This window comes from Mus caroli, unplaced genomic scaffold (assembly GCF_978045245.1).
Source record: "Mus caroli unplaced genomic scaffold, Mus_caroli_1 scaffold_16, whole genome shotgun sequence".
Classification (NCBI taxonomy): domain Eukaryota; kingdom Metazoa; phylum Chordata; class Mammalia; order Rodentia; family Muridae; genus Mus; species Mus caroli.
The window spans coordinates 65,358,798-65,375,304 of NW_028227271.1; the positions used below are offsets into that span (position 1 = coordinate 65,358,798).

A 16,507-nucleotide genomic window follows, 5' to 3' on the forward strand; every position below is an offset into this window, starting at 1 on the left:
AATACACTTGAATCCTCCTTAAAAACTGAAGGTTTTCATCTTTGGCAAGAGCCATGGATATTTACATGATGAAATGGTCATCTTTATTTAAGCATCTTTATGGTTCATTTATCTGGTGTGCTATGGTAGAGAGAGACATACATAGACAAATGGGCAGACAGGCAGACATTAATATTAGAAAAATTACCAACAGTAAAGGAAATATAAATGATCCTAAACAAGCAGAAAATGCTTGCACTATCATTAATAATAAGAAAACTTCAAGTTAAACTACAGTGGCATATTTATTACTGAAATTCTGACCAAGCTTACCACACACTGAGTTGGCAAGGAAGTAGGAAAGTCTCCTCAGTATACATACTTCCTCTTCCAAAATAAATTTGGTAGTATTTATTGAAGTTTGCTAACTCGTTAAAAGAACAATTTCTTTCTAAAAATTTAGCCCAGAGATACAGTCTCCACATTAAAAATAGTGTATCAAAGTACTGTCTCCAGTGGAAAACAAAGTCAACCAAAGTATCTAAAAGTATGCCATTAGTTAAAGAAATTTCAAAACATTCAACAAATGGGACAGATACTGACACTTAACCCAGTGTAGAATTCATTTCCCAAAATGCAGGACGTACTTGCACTTCTTTGCACACAAACACACATTCATGCATGTGCACTAATATACAAACACACCTGGTTACATGAGTGTATGTATATATATATATGTGTGTACCTCAATTGTATCGTGCAAAGAATAAATACTCTAGTAACAATAACTGCACATAGGTAAATTGGTAAATAAGATATTTTGTAGCAAAAGTATATATTATCTATTAAATAAAAATTGTAAATTAACTTTAGAAAACACTTATAAAATTGCACAATTAAAAAATTTAAGCTGGATGTGGTGGCGCACACATCGATATTTCCAGCACTTGGGAGGCAGAGTCAATCAGATCTGTGTGAGTTTGAGGCCAGCCTGGTCTACACAGTTAATTCCAGGACAGCTAGGGCTATGTAGAAAGACCCTATCCTAAAATAAAATAAAATAAAATAAAATAAAATAAAATAAAATAAAATAAAACAAAACAAAACATTAGCCAGAAACTGTAGCATATACCATTAATACTAGCCTAGCACTTGGGTGGCAGGGACAGGTGGATCTCTGAGTTTTAAGGCCAGTCTGGTCTATGTACCAAATTCCAAACAAGCCAGGGCTACAAAGCAATACCGTGTCTCAAGCATAAATAAATGAATTAAACTAAGTACAATAAAACATTTATAACTCCTCATATGTGTATACAGCATGAACTTGTTAACTTAATCTGTCATGGATGTGCTTTATTCTTTCGATTTGAGGAACATGTTGTCCTATCAACATTAATAGAAAGCCCAAGCTGAGAACAAAGACAATACACATCTCCTGAAAAACATAAATAGGTGTGGTAGCTCAATGACTGGTAATCCCAGCACTTGGGATTAGAAAGGCAGAGGCAGAAGGATCATTTAAGGTCAACCTGGGCTACACAGAAAGACACTATCAAATGAAAGAAAGGGAGGAAAAGAGGGGAAAAGATTTTTTAAAAAAAGTAGGGAGAAAGGGAAGGAAGAAGTGTTCAAAACACTTTGTATAAAAAGACTATGCTGCGAACATAATAAAACCACATTACACATTTCCTGAATACCTTTCTACTTGATTTTTAGTCAGACCAAAATAAAATAAAAACAAAAGACAATGGTAATACAGTTCCTAAATAGTTTTTCTTTCAAAACAATGAATCCTCTTTTTTCCACAGAATGAGTGAACTGTTTTATTTGCATGGTAGTTCAGCTCAACACTACTTCCTAGATACCTATTATGTGTTAACGATGCCAAGGAGCAAGATAACCAGTGACTCCTCAAGGCTGGGGCTGCAGGAATTCATGTAAGGGCACTTTTGTTTTCTTTTGTTTTAGTAATTAACAAGGGGGTTAGTGGGATATAAAATGCTTTGAAAAATACAGTACCTCATTCACATGGAAGATAGTATTGTTTGATAGACAGAAGACTTCCTGGGTACGTATACATAGCTGGGCCTTAAAGAAATCACTGATAATGAAGTAGGAATCATTTCTAATTACTCAGTCTCTTAAAAGAGAATTCAGTGTGGTGGCCTCAACTTGTTTTGATGGCTCACCTTTCTTATTGAAAACATCTCAGGCATGATCTTTTAATGTATGCATTTACTCATAAATTATATTCATGTTAGTATTAGCTGACCATACTAAGTATTAATGGGGCTTAGTCTTTTTTTCTTCAAAGATGGGATTATATGTTTAATATGTTCTTGTATCCCAGTATAGCATCTTGTGAATCCCTTGGGTATGCACATCTTACTTTGAATAATATTTAGTATGAATACTGAAACTCACAGATCACACAAAATATTTTTATCCAGTCTTCAATTTCTTCACACATCAAACTTATTTTTATTATGATAGTTAAAGAGTAGCAGATACAAATTTGAATTTTAGTTCACTTCTCTGTGCCTATGACCTTCTCTCAGGAAAGATGCTAGCTAGCATTCAGTTAAATGACAGACAGTTTAGTCAGGAGCTGATACATGGGCCTAGATTTTCAAGAGAAAGAGTAAACACAACTATCAGGATTATTTTTCTACACAGCACATTTGTTATTTAACACCCAAGGCTGGAAACATATTATTTAATAAATGGTCAAATTTTTTCAAACTGATTTGCCTCTTGTTCCTGCAATACTATTATAAAGTTTACTCTCAGTTTCCTTGTCCACTCTCATTTCAAAAACATTTTAAAGAACATTTAAAATTACGTGAATAAGTACTTAAATCTGAGTCTATATTTCTCATTGATGTGATTTCACATATTATATAGCTATATTTAGAGACTGTGTCTGGCTAAATAAAGTGAAATAAATATACAAACATATATTTGCAAAATATGGAGGTTTACTTAGAGATGTGCACATATATACTTGACCTGGAAAACCCTTTTTAAACATCTATTCAGTAAAATACGCTCTTCAAATTGAGCAATTTGTAGTTCAGCACTCAAACAGTCACTTAAATGTCCATATATTGAAACTGTGAATAAAAACTACATAAGATTAACTAGCCAATAAACACTATGCTTCAGTTTACTATAAATAAAACCCCATTTCCATTTAAATATGTAGGTCAAAGAAATAAAGCCATATTTTATTTGAGCATCATTTTGGCAACACTGATTTTTAGCAACTATATTAAGAAGTATAAATTTATATATCTGAATATAAATTGTAATGATCAAAATCTCAGCACATACTAGTATATAGATTAAAGTTGAGCAAAGTTAGAGTATGCTCAAAAAGCTTTTTTAAAAACTATTTTTATTATTCCATAGTTTAAACTGATTAAATTTCTTAACTTTGTATTCCTATCCTATGACCATGAATAAGCCAAATTCCCTAGTAAATATTCAAACCTAAAAATTAGTATTGAAGCAATTCTTAATTGTTCTTTTATTATTTTGTGAGAACTTGTATCTTTTAAAGATATATATATATATATATTTAATATGGTTGTTACCATAGGTTATGTAAAATCTGCTTCACTAAAATGTGAGAAGATGTACATCTAGACAAGGTGTGTTTTCATTTGTAAAAAAAAAATACTGAATTCAACAACCTGTTTTCAAAATAAGTGGTGAAGGTCAGTAAGCTATTTCTTTTCAAGGAGGAAGTCAACGCTTTTAGTTGTGTGTTTCTATAGCGGTTATGGGAAAGTGTATTCGGTGACATGCAAGAGAACTGCCCTCCCTCTCTTTAGGCATATACAGGTTAATTTTTATAGTGAGTAACGACTTGGACAAACATTAAAGGGTTACAGATCTTTACAGATCCAGACAATGACTTCCCAGAAGCAACCGAGATATCAAAAATCATAAAACATTTAAAAGCAAACCTGTAGAAACAATCTCAGCTACAGTGCTACACTGACGAGGAATCCCAAAGTAAAGGAAAACTCGTTCTGGACAGTTCCCTGGTGCTGAAGTTACACCGCCTCTAAACCGATGCCTGGGTGCTACTTTCACGCCTCCCACCCTCGCCAAAACCCCGCTGGCTGGACTGTGAGCAAACATAGTAGAACTTCACAAGGCAGGGAGCAACCCAAACTGCCACGATGGTAGGAACTGGAGTCTCCTCGGGATCCTACAGATTTACTAGTTGCAAACAGGAAGAACAGCAGCAGAGTGCAGGGTGTTAGCACCCGCCGAGGGGGAGGGGCTGGAAGATGGCGGCGGCCGCACACCCACCCGAGACGAGACGAGACCGCGCTTAGGCCCCCTCGCCCGCCCCGCAGCCTTCCTGCCCGCTGCGACCGTGGGCAGCGCAGCTCCTCCCGGGGCTGGGGACGGAGCCGGCCCTGGCAGGCGTGGGACGAGCGACCCCGGTGGCACCCGCACCCCGGGCCTGGGCGCTTCACCCGGGTCCGGCCCGGGAGCACCTGTGCACGGCCATATTGGATTCCTTGCCCCAGTCACTGCCTCCGCGCGGGGGCGGCGGGAAAGGAAATGGGACGCGAGGAGCCAGGGTTCAGCCTCATCCCGGGAGCCGAAGTGGCCCGCGGGGAAAGCCGGAGGGCGCCGGGGAAACCGCCGCCTCCCGGAGCTCGCCACCGTCACCTCAGCCGGCCTCGGCGCCCTCCCTCCGCGACACACACCCCCGCGGCTGACAACTAGAAAGCGACCCTGGCGGCCGCGGGCCGCAGCCCTCGTGGCCCCCGCGCCACCGGCGGGGAGGAAAGGCGGCGATCCCCGGCGCGCGGGCGGTCGCGGGGAAGCGGCCGAGGGGGGCGGAGGGCAGGGAGGGAGGCGGGAAGATGGAGCCGGGTCCTTACTTGAGCACGGACTGCTCCTTCTCCTCTTCTTTCTTCTGACGATCCATGACAGCCAGGATGATTTTCCTCTCCTCTTCCGTGAGGTGGCTGAGGTCCGGCATCTCGGGCTGCGGAGGAGGCTGAGAGGCCGCCGGGGTGGGAGCCGGGCGGCCCCGGGGCCCGAGCGGAGCCGACATGTTTGGCGGAGCCGAACCACCCTAGGGAAGCAGGGAGGCAACTCCGCTGGCAGCGGCGGCTCGGGCGCGGGCGGCTGGGGCAGCCTCCGGGGCTGGGACAAATGCATACAAATCAATGGCCTTCAATCCGAGGCGACAGCCCCCCTCCCCCAGGAAAGAAGGCAGGGGGAGGGGAGGGCCGAGGGGGGAGGGCTGAGGAGTGCGCTCGGGGAAATGTTTCTTCTTCCCGGGGGCGAAGGGCTGCCAAGTGAGCGGTTCGCGGGAGCGAGGAGCTGGAGGCCCCGACGCGGAGTGCGCGGAGCGGCGGGGGAGGGCGGTGGAGTAAGGTGGCGGGGACGGCTGAGGGTGGGGTGACTGGAGGGAGGCGGCGCGCGGGCCGGGGCGCGAGTGTCCGGCGCGGCGCGGCGCGGCGGAGCAGAGCGGAGTGGAGCGGGAAGCGCTGCCCGCGAGCCCGACCCCTGGGGAGTCCCGGGAACTCGCCCCGGAGGCGGCGAGAGCGGCCGTCCCGCCGGCTGGCGCGTCACCAGGCTCCGGGGCTCCGCGAGGGAGGACCCCTCCGGGAACCACGAGGCGCGGGCTGCGGCAGGGGACCCCCGCCCCCACCCCGGCCCCAGACGGCCGATCTTCCGGCCCGCGGCCCGCGGCTGCCAACGCCCGGACCCAAGTGAGCTCGCGCGCGCCGCGGGGCCGGCCGCCCGCCGCGCCTCATCACGCGCCCGCCCGGGGTCCCGCCGCCGCCGCCCCCAATGTCCGCGGAGTCGGCGCGGCGGGCCGGCTCGGTGCACTCGCCCGCGCCGCCTCTGCCTCGCGGACTCTTCCCGCCGGGCCCGTGTCCCCTGCGGACCGCCCAGACCGGGACTCGGCCGACGCTCGCCCCGGACCCTGCTAACGGCTGGGGCGGGGCGGGGAGCTGTGAGGAGCCGGGCGGCGAGGGAGCGGGCGCCCCGGGGTGCGGGGCGGTGGGGGCGGGAGGATCTCAGGTGGCTGGCGCCGAGCCTGAGGGACCGGGCGCCCCCCGAGCTGTCCCGGGCGGGGTCCTGGACCCTGGACGAGGGAAGATCGGAGCAGGTGGGTGTCCCTGCGGTGTCAGCCGCCGGGGACTGGCAGCGGGGAAGAGCCTGAGGGAGTGGAGAGCGCTCGCGGGCAGAGTCTCGGGCTGGGACCTGGGCGGGAGTGCGGAAGTTCTGGAAAACTGGGTTGTCGGTACCCGCTGCACCGAGAGGCACAGAAGACAGGATGCTGGGGGCGGTTTGCCCGAGGAGGCGATTGGAAGATGTAAGAGGGAAAGGGTCAGATAACGTCCCCGGAGGAATCGGGCCGTTCGGCCCCTTTCTGCCGGTCACTCTAATCTAGAGAAGAGTCACGATCGGAGCGTTAGCCTGATTTTAGAAAGCCTGGAGACAGGCTCAGTCAAAGAACAGGAGAAAACCGACTCCAATAGGAGGGAGGTGGCCACCACCGGCGCGGGCTCTCAGAGAAGCCCAGCGCAGCCCTCAGGGCGGGGCGAGCCAGCTGAGGTGATCTGGATCATGGATCACCCCCTCTTCCTCTTCCTGCCACTAGACAGGTGCTTGGTTAGACAGGTTAAGAGTGTTCGTGCGTGTGTATGTACACACCCCTACCACGCCTTCCACACTCGCACTGCTCAGTACTAGGCCAGGTTATAGGCTGGTGAGTAAAACCTTCGGGGTTTGTATTGTATTTACGTGCGGTAAGCTCTCTCCCTCCTTTGTTCCCCAGGTACCATCTGACTAGTCTCAGTTTGAGAGAACTGGGAACAGACAAAGCAGCACTACAAGTCTCTTGTGATTTCTAAGCTGAAATATCTATATTGTTTTTCCTCCCATGCTTTGTAACTGGAAAGGAAAAAAAATGGAAACGTTTGCTTATGTTTTGTTTCATATTATTATTACTATTGTTCATTGCTACTACCATTCACCTGTTTTCAACCGGATTCATAATCCAAATTAGCTTTCACTGCTTTATGCAAACCAAATGAGATCATATTAGCCCAATTGACTTAAGTGTTTTACAGTTGAAGATTTTTTATAAATCTCTAATCCAGCCTCATCAATAAGAAATTGAAGACGAAGATCAGAAGATTTATAAGTATGGTAAATAACAGAGCTGGAGCCAGACTCTAGAAACTTAGTATAACTGAAGACTATCATGCATGGTTTTTAAAGTTAAGACACGAAAACGTGGCTCACTTGAAAATACTTGAACCTAACCCTAGAGCAAATGAATCAGCTTCTAGAACTTAGACCTTAGTCATGGATACGCTTTGAAAATACCCCGGACCACTAATGTCTAGCAAAGGTTGGGGGGCATATATTCTAAGGAAGAAAACACTTCTAAGGAAAATTGAGTCAGTTACCTAAAATTCAAATGCTAAGTTTTGTTATACACACACTCCTTTCTTGTCATGCATGGCTGTTACCAAACAGTTGGTATACATACAGCTTTAACCTAGGCAACACAAACCACCAGAACACGGTAAATTCTCCTTTAAATGAGACGATAGAACTATAAATACTAATGTTCCACCTTATTTCTGTTTCCATTTTTAAAAATATCATCCTTCAAAACCCAGCCAACATCATCCCAACAGGATCAGAACCCAGAATACACAAACACTGCTGAGTCTGAAGATTCTGAGGTTAAAATAGCTTAGTTATTTCAAATATGTTAAATGTGAACTTGAAAGCAGTTATTCAGATTGGGGAAATGTGGGTTCATTTGCAGCAGACAGTCACCTTCTGGGACCTACATTATTTTCTGCCAGTCATACAGTGTTCTGAGGTCTGTTTCCCTGTCCACACCCCTTCCTCTCCCTGGACAAGACAGTGCCAGTACTTGAAACCTAGTAGGCATGAACCTGAATCTATGCCACAACTGATATAGGAGTATGAGTGGGCTGACTAGGATTCTCTGTTGTTTGGGCGTTTTGTTGTTGCTGCTATGTATGTTTTATTCTGCTGTTTTAGTCTTTTGCTACAAGTGAATTTTTCTTATTAAAGGAAATTCTTAGAAGTGGAAGTACATAAAATCAGCTGTCATTATTCAAGTACCCTTACAAAGTGAAAGTTTGGCACTTTTTATATCATACAGAGAGATATATACATGATGTATATCATATAGAGCTTTAAAATGGGTTGTAGCCTAGGTGATCTACTTTTAAAGTAGTCACTCAATTTAAGATAAGGTTGCTATGCTCATAATGAAATGAAATGTTGTCACAAGGCTTGATTTGCCCAAAATATGGATCTTAGAGATGTCCGTTTTATTCTAGTTTGTGTTTACCTGAAATGTTAGTCGTATCTTACTTTGTCATATATGGAATTCTATTTTGCTTGGACATATCTCTCAGTAGGTGAACACATTTGTAGGAGATTCAAAATGCAATGTTCTTGCTTAATTTTAGAATTAAAATTCAGTCTGTTATTAACTGAATTTGGGTTCCTGTAGGTTTATAACCCCTGTGAGTCTGTGAACTCTCATTTTACATAATGATAAGAACTATTTATAATCTACTAGGTAAGTATTAGGAGGCATACCTGATGTATAAAACTATAAAATAATCACATTCTTGTCATTTACTAAGGCCTCAGTATTCTGCCATGAAATCTGGATACCTCACAAGACTCAGAATCACTTCTGCTCTACTGTGGATAGATGGTTGTTATTCTACAGCTTGTCCCGACAGCTATAGCTGATTCTGTCTTGCAGCTCTGCATGAGAAGCACTCTGGATTGTGTTATGTGGCTTGGTAGTAGGTCACTTGCTCTTGTTAGTTTTGTCAATTTGACACAAACCCTTCAGGTCTCCTGGGAAGAGAGAACTAAGGAATTGCTTCTATCAAAATAAACTGTAAGAAGTGAGGGTGTGTTTTCTTGATTTATGATTGATATAGAAGGCCCAGTACATTATGGGAAATGATAGCCCTGGGCAGGAATTCTGGGTTTTCTAAGAAAGCAAGCAGAGCCAACTAGTAAACAGCATTCCTCCATGGTATCTGCTTTAGTTCCTGCCTCCTGGTTCCTGCTATGAGTTCTTGCCTTGGCTTCCCTGATGATAGACTGTAACCCATAAGTCAAGTCTTAAAGTTGCTTTTGTCAGACTTTTATCACTGTAACAGAGACACAAACTAAAACAGAAATTGGTACTTGAAGTAGGATTTGAAGAGGCATAAGCTCAGGCCTTTAAATGCTTAATCCCAATTAGTAGTGCTGTTTGGGGAGGTTTAAATGTACAGCCTTGCTGGGGGAAGTATATCACTGGAGGAAGTATATCACTGGAGGAAGTATATCACTGGAGGAAGTATATCACTGGAGGAAGTATATCACTGGAGGAAGTATATCACTGGAGGAAGTATATCACTGGAGGCTGCTTAGAGACTGTTTAGTCTCACCCTATCTCCACTGTGGTCTCTGTCTCTCTCACTCTCTCGCTCGCTCTCTCTCTCCTCTCTACTTTCAATAAAAACTATCTTAGTTCCCTGCTCCTACGCCATGCCTGTTGCTCCCCATTGTACTTTAGCACTATGGCTGACTGTTACCTTTTTTGGAATCATAAGCCCAAATAAATTCTTTTATAAATTGCTTTGGTCATGGTGTTTTATCACAGCAACCGAAAAGTAACTAAAACAGCCAGAATGTGTGCAGCCCTGGATTCAGTCCCCAGCACCACATGGGCAGATAATGAGCAAGCATCCTAAAACAACTCAACACCACGCAGGTCAAATAGTGAGATGGCTCTCTCCTGTCTGCAGTACCAATGAACTCAGAACTGCTCTGCAGGGGCCGCCTCACCACCTGGTTAGTGCTCCCATGCTACTCCCATGCCTCCATCGCACTACTTCCTTTCACTGTCACATTTACCCAGCTAATAACCTTTTCAGAGCCCCACCCCCATCCCTCCAACCTCCTCCCCCCCCCCCGCAAATACTTGCTTCCCTCTGTTGATTGTATCCTCACTGTAAGTTGAAGTACTTTTACTTCAGCTTATCATTGAATGTGCACTTCCATCTACTAAAATATAAGGAAGTTTACTAATATATCCCAAGCACCTAGAATAATATGTGGCTCATAGGTGGATGCCTCAACGAGTATTCAGTTCATTGCTCTCTGAAAAGAAGATTTATCATTACTGACTTGAACTGGACTTGAGAACCTGAAAAGGCAATCTGAAAAAGAAGAGGAAATGAATGCAAAGAAACTAACTTTGTTTCAGGTCCTGGCTGCATCTCTGTCTTTACCTACTGTTGGTGGACACATCCCCTGTTCTGTGACAATCTTCTGGCCCTCTGATGTCTACAGCTTTCAAATGTTTTTCTCTCAGTTTGGTCTACCTTTTCAGTCGTATGTCTGCAATATTCTCAGCCTTTTTCTCCTTCCATCTATTTGCCCCAGGCTCTCTTACCAATGTGCTTATCCTGCTTATAGATAGCATGTGTTGCAGTATGCCTTAACCATTTCCTTGTCTACATCCTCAACTGAACCATGAACTTCTTTAATAGCAAGGAATGCACTTTCTCCAAGGGCCTGTTAAAGTGCCTGGTGTAGTACAGCAGCTCAGTATATGTATGCTGAATAGATACACGAACAGCTACAAAATATGAGAGACTTCCTGGAGTATGGAGAGCACAGAATTACATAGCAAATGGTAGTATTGAAATGGGTGATGGTAAGATTATGTTCTCGCTTATGTGTCTTGGTGAAGAATCTACACTTGTCATAATCATTATACTGTGGGAGTTTTTAGGTAGAAAACTGACTTGATAGGCTTAGACTTTCAGAAGCATATCCTGCATTCATTTCTTTTTTCGTATCTAAAACACCTGCCAATAGAATTTCTCAAAGTGCACAGATGCACCCTGATTTACACGTGGAGACACAAATAGATTTTTTTTTTTACTTCTTGGTTTCAGAATTTATTTCTGTAGCTATTTTTCTCAGTAGATTATAACAGCATGATAATGAGGCCAAGGTCATGGTTTAAATCCTGTGTGAGTCAGACAGTGCAGTAGCCACAGCTGAGTGGTAATCTTTGCCAGTTGTCAAATGACAACAAATACTATTTTTTGACTAGAAATTGAGTGGGAGAATATGACCAGTTCATCCAAAGCTAATCAGCATTATTAGAAAAGCAGCTCAGAGAGCCTGGCTATTGCTTATAAGACTAAAGTATCTTTCTAAATTAAAACAATAGTACATTATTAGTAGTGACCAAAGACTCAGCAACAGGAAAAAATACATTGTTTGCTCCCAGAAAAGAAACTAAAGATTGGTATAGTTTTATTATTGAGATTCACGAGCAAAATATAATAAAAACTTTACTGGATTTTAGTGTAAGTTTATTAATTACTTGTGTATTTAGCACTATGAGAGGTTAATTAATAATTATCACAGTGTAAAATGCATGCAGCTATTAAGAGGTCTTGGGACAATAATATTGCAATCATCTTTCATTTATAGCTTTATAAAGTTTCCTCTTTTTCTTCCTGCCTAGAAATCAGTAAGCACATTTGTAAACGGAAAGACAATGTTAAATGTTGCTACATATAAGTTTAACTTACTGTTTTAACTGAATATCTTAAAACTTTGAATACACAGATTTAAAAACATGAATTTTATGTCAGAAATAATTTTTAAACTGTTAATTTTTAAAAGGATCCAGGCATTCAGTATCAACTAAGTACCAACATCTGCTGACCTTCTAAAAATAGTCAAGCGGGAATGCATTATAACAGACATTTCAAACCTGCACTTGCATTTTGGAGCATTCAGTCTAAATGGGATGCCTTTTCATCAAACCTTCACCTCGGGTCTCAGGACCTATGATTAAGAGAAAAGGGAAAGATTGCAAGAGCCAGAGAAGATGGATGTTTCCAAGGAAACTGTGTCCTCCATAAACAAAAGGACTAATGCACATGTGAATGAACAGAGGCTGAGATTGGCCAGGTTGAGTGTGTTTGTCTATGTGTTTCTTGATTGTTGTTTTTGTTTAAAGGGAGAGGGAAAAGGGGGGGCATAGATTTGAGTAGGTAGAGAGATGAAGATATGAGAGGAACTAGGAGGCAGACACAGGCAAATCTCTCTGAGTTTGAGGCCAGCCTGGTCTAAATGGTGAGTTCCAGGACATCCATGACTACATAGAGAAACACTGGCTCAAAAAACAAAACAAAACAAAACCCTGTTGACAACTTACTTGGACTCACAGGGAAGGAAGAGCAGTGAGAAAGCCTGACATCTCTGCCTTCACTTTGCATCTGTCTCCCTACTGTGCATCACTAACCTACCTCTGCATGTGGGCCTGATAATCAGGGAATGTCTGTCTAAAAGGCGAGGGCATCTAACCTCTCTCACTCCCCTTCAAAGCTGAAATCCACAAAGAGAGAGTAACTGGGGCATCCTCCAGAAATATTTTATAATCTCCTCCAGAACCGAAAAGGTATCCGGAGAACTCAGGTCATTGTCCTAAGCAGGGCTTCTTAGGACAAACCACCTGCCAGTTTAGAGCAGTGATTCCCATTGACCAGGGTGCAAGCTGGAGCAGAGGTCCTGCTCTCCCTAGACCAGCTTGTCCCCTTTCAGGACTACATCTTGAGGAACACTGCTTATCATACAAACTCCTAGCTTTCTTTTTAGATATACCTACTAATTTATAGGGAACTGAGAGGACAGAGAAATAGATAACACCATGGGAATATAACCTGTGGGACACTAGAGCACATTCTACAGGACCATAAATTCAGTTGTTTGGATTTTTTTCCAATAAATATATGACAAGAAAAAAGAAGAGATGGGGAGGGAGGAATCTGTAGTTTTGATATTTTAGTTACGATTTAAGAGATCAGCAATGGGAAGGCGGTTGTTTAACTTCATTTAGACACTAAATTAGAGGAGAATAAATATCAGGGGTGTGACTTTATGTAACAGAATTAGAAATTTATCCAGCAAGCATCTGATGATAATAAGGAAATAATTTAGGGTAATAATGGCATGTTAATTCTTTTAAAAATAAAGACTTCTTAATGTTATATGCTGGAATACCTCTGGAGAAACTGTGTTAACTAGGATTTACTTCAGAATAAATGAATGTGCGATTGACCATGAAACAGAATACTTCTTTTTCTTTCTTTCCTATGTTATTCATTTATTGATTGATTAATAGTGTCTCTCATGTGTGTCAGGCTAGCTTTGAAATTGTGTACTTCCTGCCTTAGCATCCACCATGCTGGCATTACAGGAATGTGCCCACCAGACCTGCCTAAAAATAATGTTCTTAGTATTTTTGTAAGGAAAATAAGAATCTCTAACTTGGATGCTATTTATTAAACAAGGATACCAACAGTTTCAGGAAAACGTTAAACATTCCTCAGTTGAGTAAGCAATATTGACGACTTCACCTTTTTTAACTTTCTAGGGGGAAACATTGTATCATTCTAGTTTACAGGTAAGAAACAGCCTAGGCAGATGGCTCGGAGTTTCAGTTGAAAAGTGCATCCTTCTCTTGCAGAGGATCCAAGTTCTGTTCCCAGCACCCATGGAGAAAAGTTCACAACTCCCTATAACTCCAGCTGCAGAGGATTCAGTGTACTCTTTGGGCCTCCTTGGGCAGCTGAACTCATATCCACACATCAATACACAGACATCCACACATACACATAATTAAAAATAATAAAGTGGCCTGAAGAGATGGATCCGTCTTAAAGAGGACAGGCTGCTCTTTCAGAGGACTTCAGTTCCGTTCCCAGCACCCACGTAGCAGCTCACAACCAGCCATTTACTTCAGTGGCAGAGAATCCAGTGCTATCTTCTGGTCTTCACGACACCAGGCATGCAAGTGGTGCACATACAAAAAACGTCCATATAAATAAATTATGAATAAACAAATATTAAAATAATAAAAATGTTAAAGCCTTTAAGGGTAATGTATATGTTATATATAGTCATTATCTTTTTTCTTTACAAAGAAAAGAAAACCAAGCTGAATCACTATGCTCTATTGCTTAATGTTTATGTGAGATATATATTTTTTTTAACATTTTAGGTGTTAGTGATCAGAGAGTGTGTTATGTTATGCAACTATTTCATCCTATTTGTTAGATGCCAGGAGTTATGAAGAATATGTGCTTAGGTTCTAGTTAGGGAATCTCCTTAACTTAAAATGTTTAATAATAATAATGATGATGATGATAATGATAATAAAGTAAAAGAAGCAAATGTGTGGTCAAGGTGATCAAAGATAAAATGTCTGATACTATCCCACTTTCCCAAGGGCAGTCCTGCTTTAATTTGCTGTTCAGTTTTGATCATAATTAACTACTTCCATCCCCAAAGCATCACTATATATACATCATATTATATTATCATGTTAAATTTGGCAGAATGTCAACCAGGTTCAGATGCACCATATGTAACGGTTATAGAAAACCTTAAAATTCAAACAGTGTATTCCTATGTCCTAACCATCCAGTAAATATCATAGTTACTAGATATTTAAAATAAAATTAATTAATTCTTCATTAAAAAAGAATTAATGACTCTGACTGGATTATGCTCTCCCGCAGAACAAAATTTTTGACACCAACTGGAATTCACAAATAACTAAAAAGGATACTAGAAATACTGAACCTGTCTCCCAATGAAGATTTGTGGCAAATTAAAAAAAAAAAAAAAGTATCAACCCCCCACTGCTCCAGGGTGTGAAAGAGAAGCATCTAAGTCACAGACGCCATCAGCATAAGCCTGACACGAAATGCTAACAATCAACTTGTGACAAGGAAAAGATGCCACTTGTTTGCATTAAAGCATATGGAAAATAATCATAGAAGTTTTGAGCAAAGCTTAGAGTGGGCTGCAACCCAAACACCCCATGCAAGTGTAGCTTTCACAGACAGACAGCGTCTGTCTCCTCGGAAATTGGTGTTGCAATTTAATTCCTATTATAGGCTAACAACAGGTGGAGCCTGTACAGGGTGATTACAGTTGCCCTCGAGAATGGGCTGATCTGCTCATTTGATTAATGGGTTGATACATGGGTTGATAAATAGATTATCTCAAGAGTGAGTCTGCCACTTTGTCTAGGTCTCACGTACTGTCTGTCTCTTACCAGGTGATAGTCTGTACCTTTGTCACTCTTCCAGCAAGAAGCCAATCACTAGCTACGGCCCCTCTTTACCTTGGGCCAGAACTGCAAGTAAAAAATAAACCTGCTTTCTTTCTGACTCACCCTCTTTCTGACTCACCCTGAATGTGGTATTGTATTGTTAGCAGCATAAAAGAGACCAGGTCTAGGGGATTCATCTTCTACTGTGTGACTGGCTGCTGTCTCAGATGCCTCCTTCTGCCTGCAAGGATCAAATTAGTCTTATCTAGATGGTGCCTGATCCAACTGCTTTCGTCCATGTCCCTTATTCTGCCAGACACCATGAAACCACATCCACGATCTGATGAAAGGAGATGCAGAGCTTACTATCAGCCTGTCCTGATGGTACTGCATTCCTAATTACCGCACTATCTCCCTGATTAGCGTCATATAACACTAAACTGAAAGGGAGATAGAAAAGAGCCCTGTGGTTTTCCACAAGGGGAAGGGTTGGCAGAGAAAGAACCAAGAAGAACCCAGTTTATTGGACTTTATCATACTCATTAAGGGAAATTTAGTTTGTCTCAATGCCAAAAAGAGGAAAAATAAGTTGTTTACAAGCTTTATTTATTTATATATTTATTATTGAGAAAATTATCTCTATGTCAATCATTTTGAGAAAGCCATTAAAATTCAAAGGTTTCCATTTTTCTCTTATAAAATAATAGGCCTCCCCAAGAAAGGTAAGATTCTCTTCTATTCAAACATAACAAGTCAAATATAATCATTAGTTGATATATTTGAAATGTCCTATTCATTCACTAAGCACATATCAGGAACTGATGAGAACAGCATATACACGGCTACCCTCAGAAAGCTCTCAGTCTAGTATAAAACTCATGTAAAGACTTACAGTTCATCATAACATGTGTGCTAAGAGAGGCATCTATAAGTGTTAGCAAACATACAATGAGCTTATACCCATTACAAGACATCTAACTATATCTAACTACAGACATCCAAACTAGGGAGATTTTCAGGTGAATTTTTTTTTAATTTCAGGTTTATTTATTTTATGTGTATGAGTATTTTGCCTGCATGGTGTATGTGCCCCATGCCGACACTTGCTGTCTGCGGAGTTCAGAACAGAGCATCACATCCCCTGGAACTTGAGTTATGGATAGTTTGTGGACTATCAAAACTGGGTTGAGTGCTCTTGACTGCTGAGCCATCTCTCTATCCCTCTCAATTGGATCTTTATAACCAAGAAGAAAATGATATTAAATAGAGAAACAAAATGACAACAGGAAGGTGCTAATTATCTTGTATGGTGCTAATGAGGATGGAAACTAA

At 42.2% G+C, this 16,507-nt stretch overlaps 2 protein-coding genes across 45 annotated transcripts in view; one reads left to right on the top strand and one right to left on the bottom strand.

Annotated features, from left to right (window-relative positions):
• Rims2 (regulating synaptic membrane exocytosis 2) overlaps positions 1-5,721 on the bottom strand; it is a 522,550-nt gene extending 516,829 nt beyond the window's left edge. For 12 of the 44 annotated variants that reach the window (XM_085831869.1, XM_085831868.1, XM_085831858.1 and 9 more), the window contains exon 1: positions 4,887-5,196. In XM_085831869.1, the coding sequence (XP_085687995.1) occupies positions 4,887-5,062 (176 nt within the window). In that variant the 5' untranslated portion in view covers positions 5,063-5,196. Of the gene's footprint in view, positions 1-4,886 lie in introns of all 44 variants that reach the window. The other 32 variants (XM_085831890.1, XM_085831897.1, XM_085831895.1 and 29 more) reach the window with 11 other exon arrangements.
• A 15-nt stretch (positions 5,722-5,736) lies between these two features.
• Positions 5,737-9,663, top strand: LOC147000781 (uncharacterized). The gene is made up of 2 exons (XM_085831903.1): positions 5,737-6,130; positions 6,803-9,663. The coding sequence occupies exons 1-2, from the start codon at positions 5,809-5,811 to the stop codon at positions 6,811-6,813; spliced, it is 333 nt and encodes a 110-aa protein (XP_085688029.1). The 5' UTR covers positions 5,737-5,808; the 3' UTR covers positions 6,814-9,663.
• Positions 9,664-16,507: the final 6,844 nt, after the last annotated feature.

Bases quoted from the DNA above. Each gene is read 5' to 3' on its own strand.
- LOC147000781 (XM_085831903.1), top strand. From the start codon at position 5,809: ATGTCCGCGGAGTCGGCGCGGCGGGCCGGCTCGGTGCACTCGCCCGCG.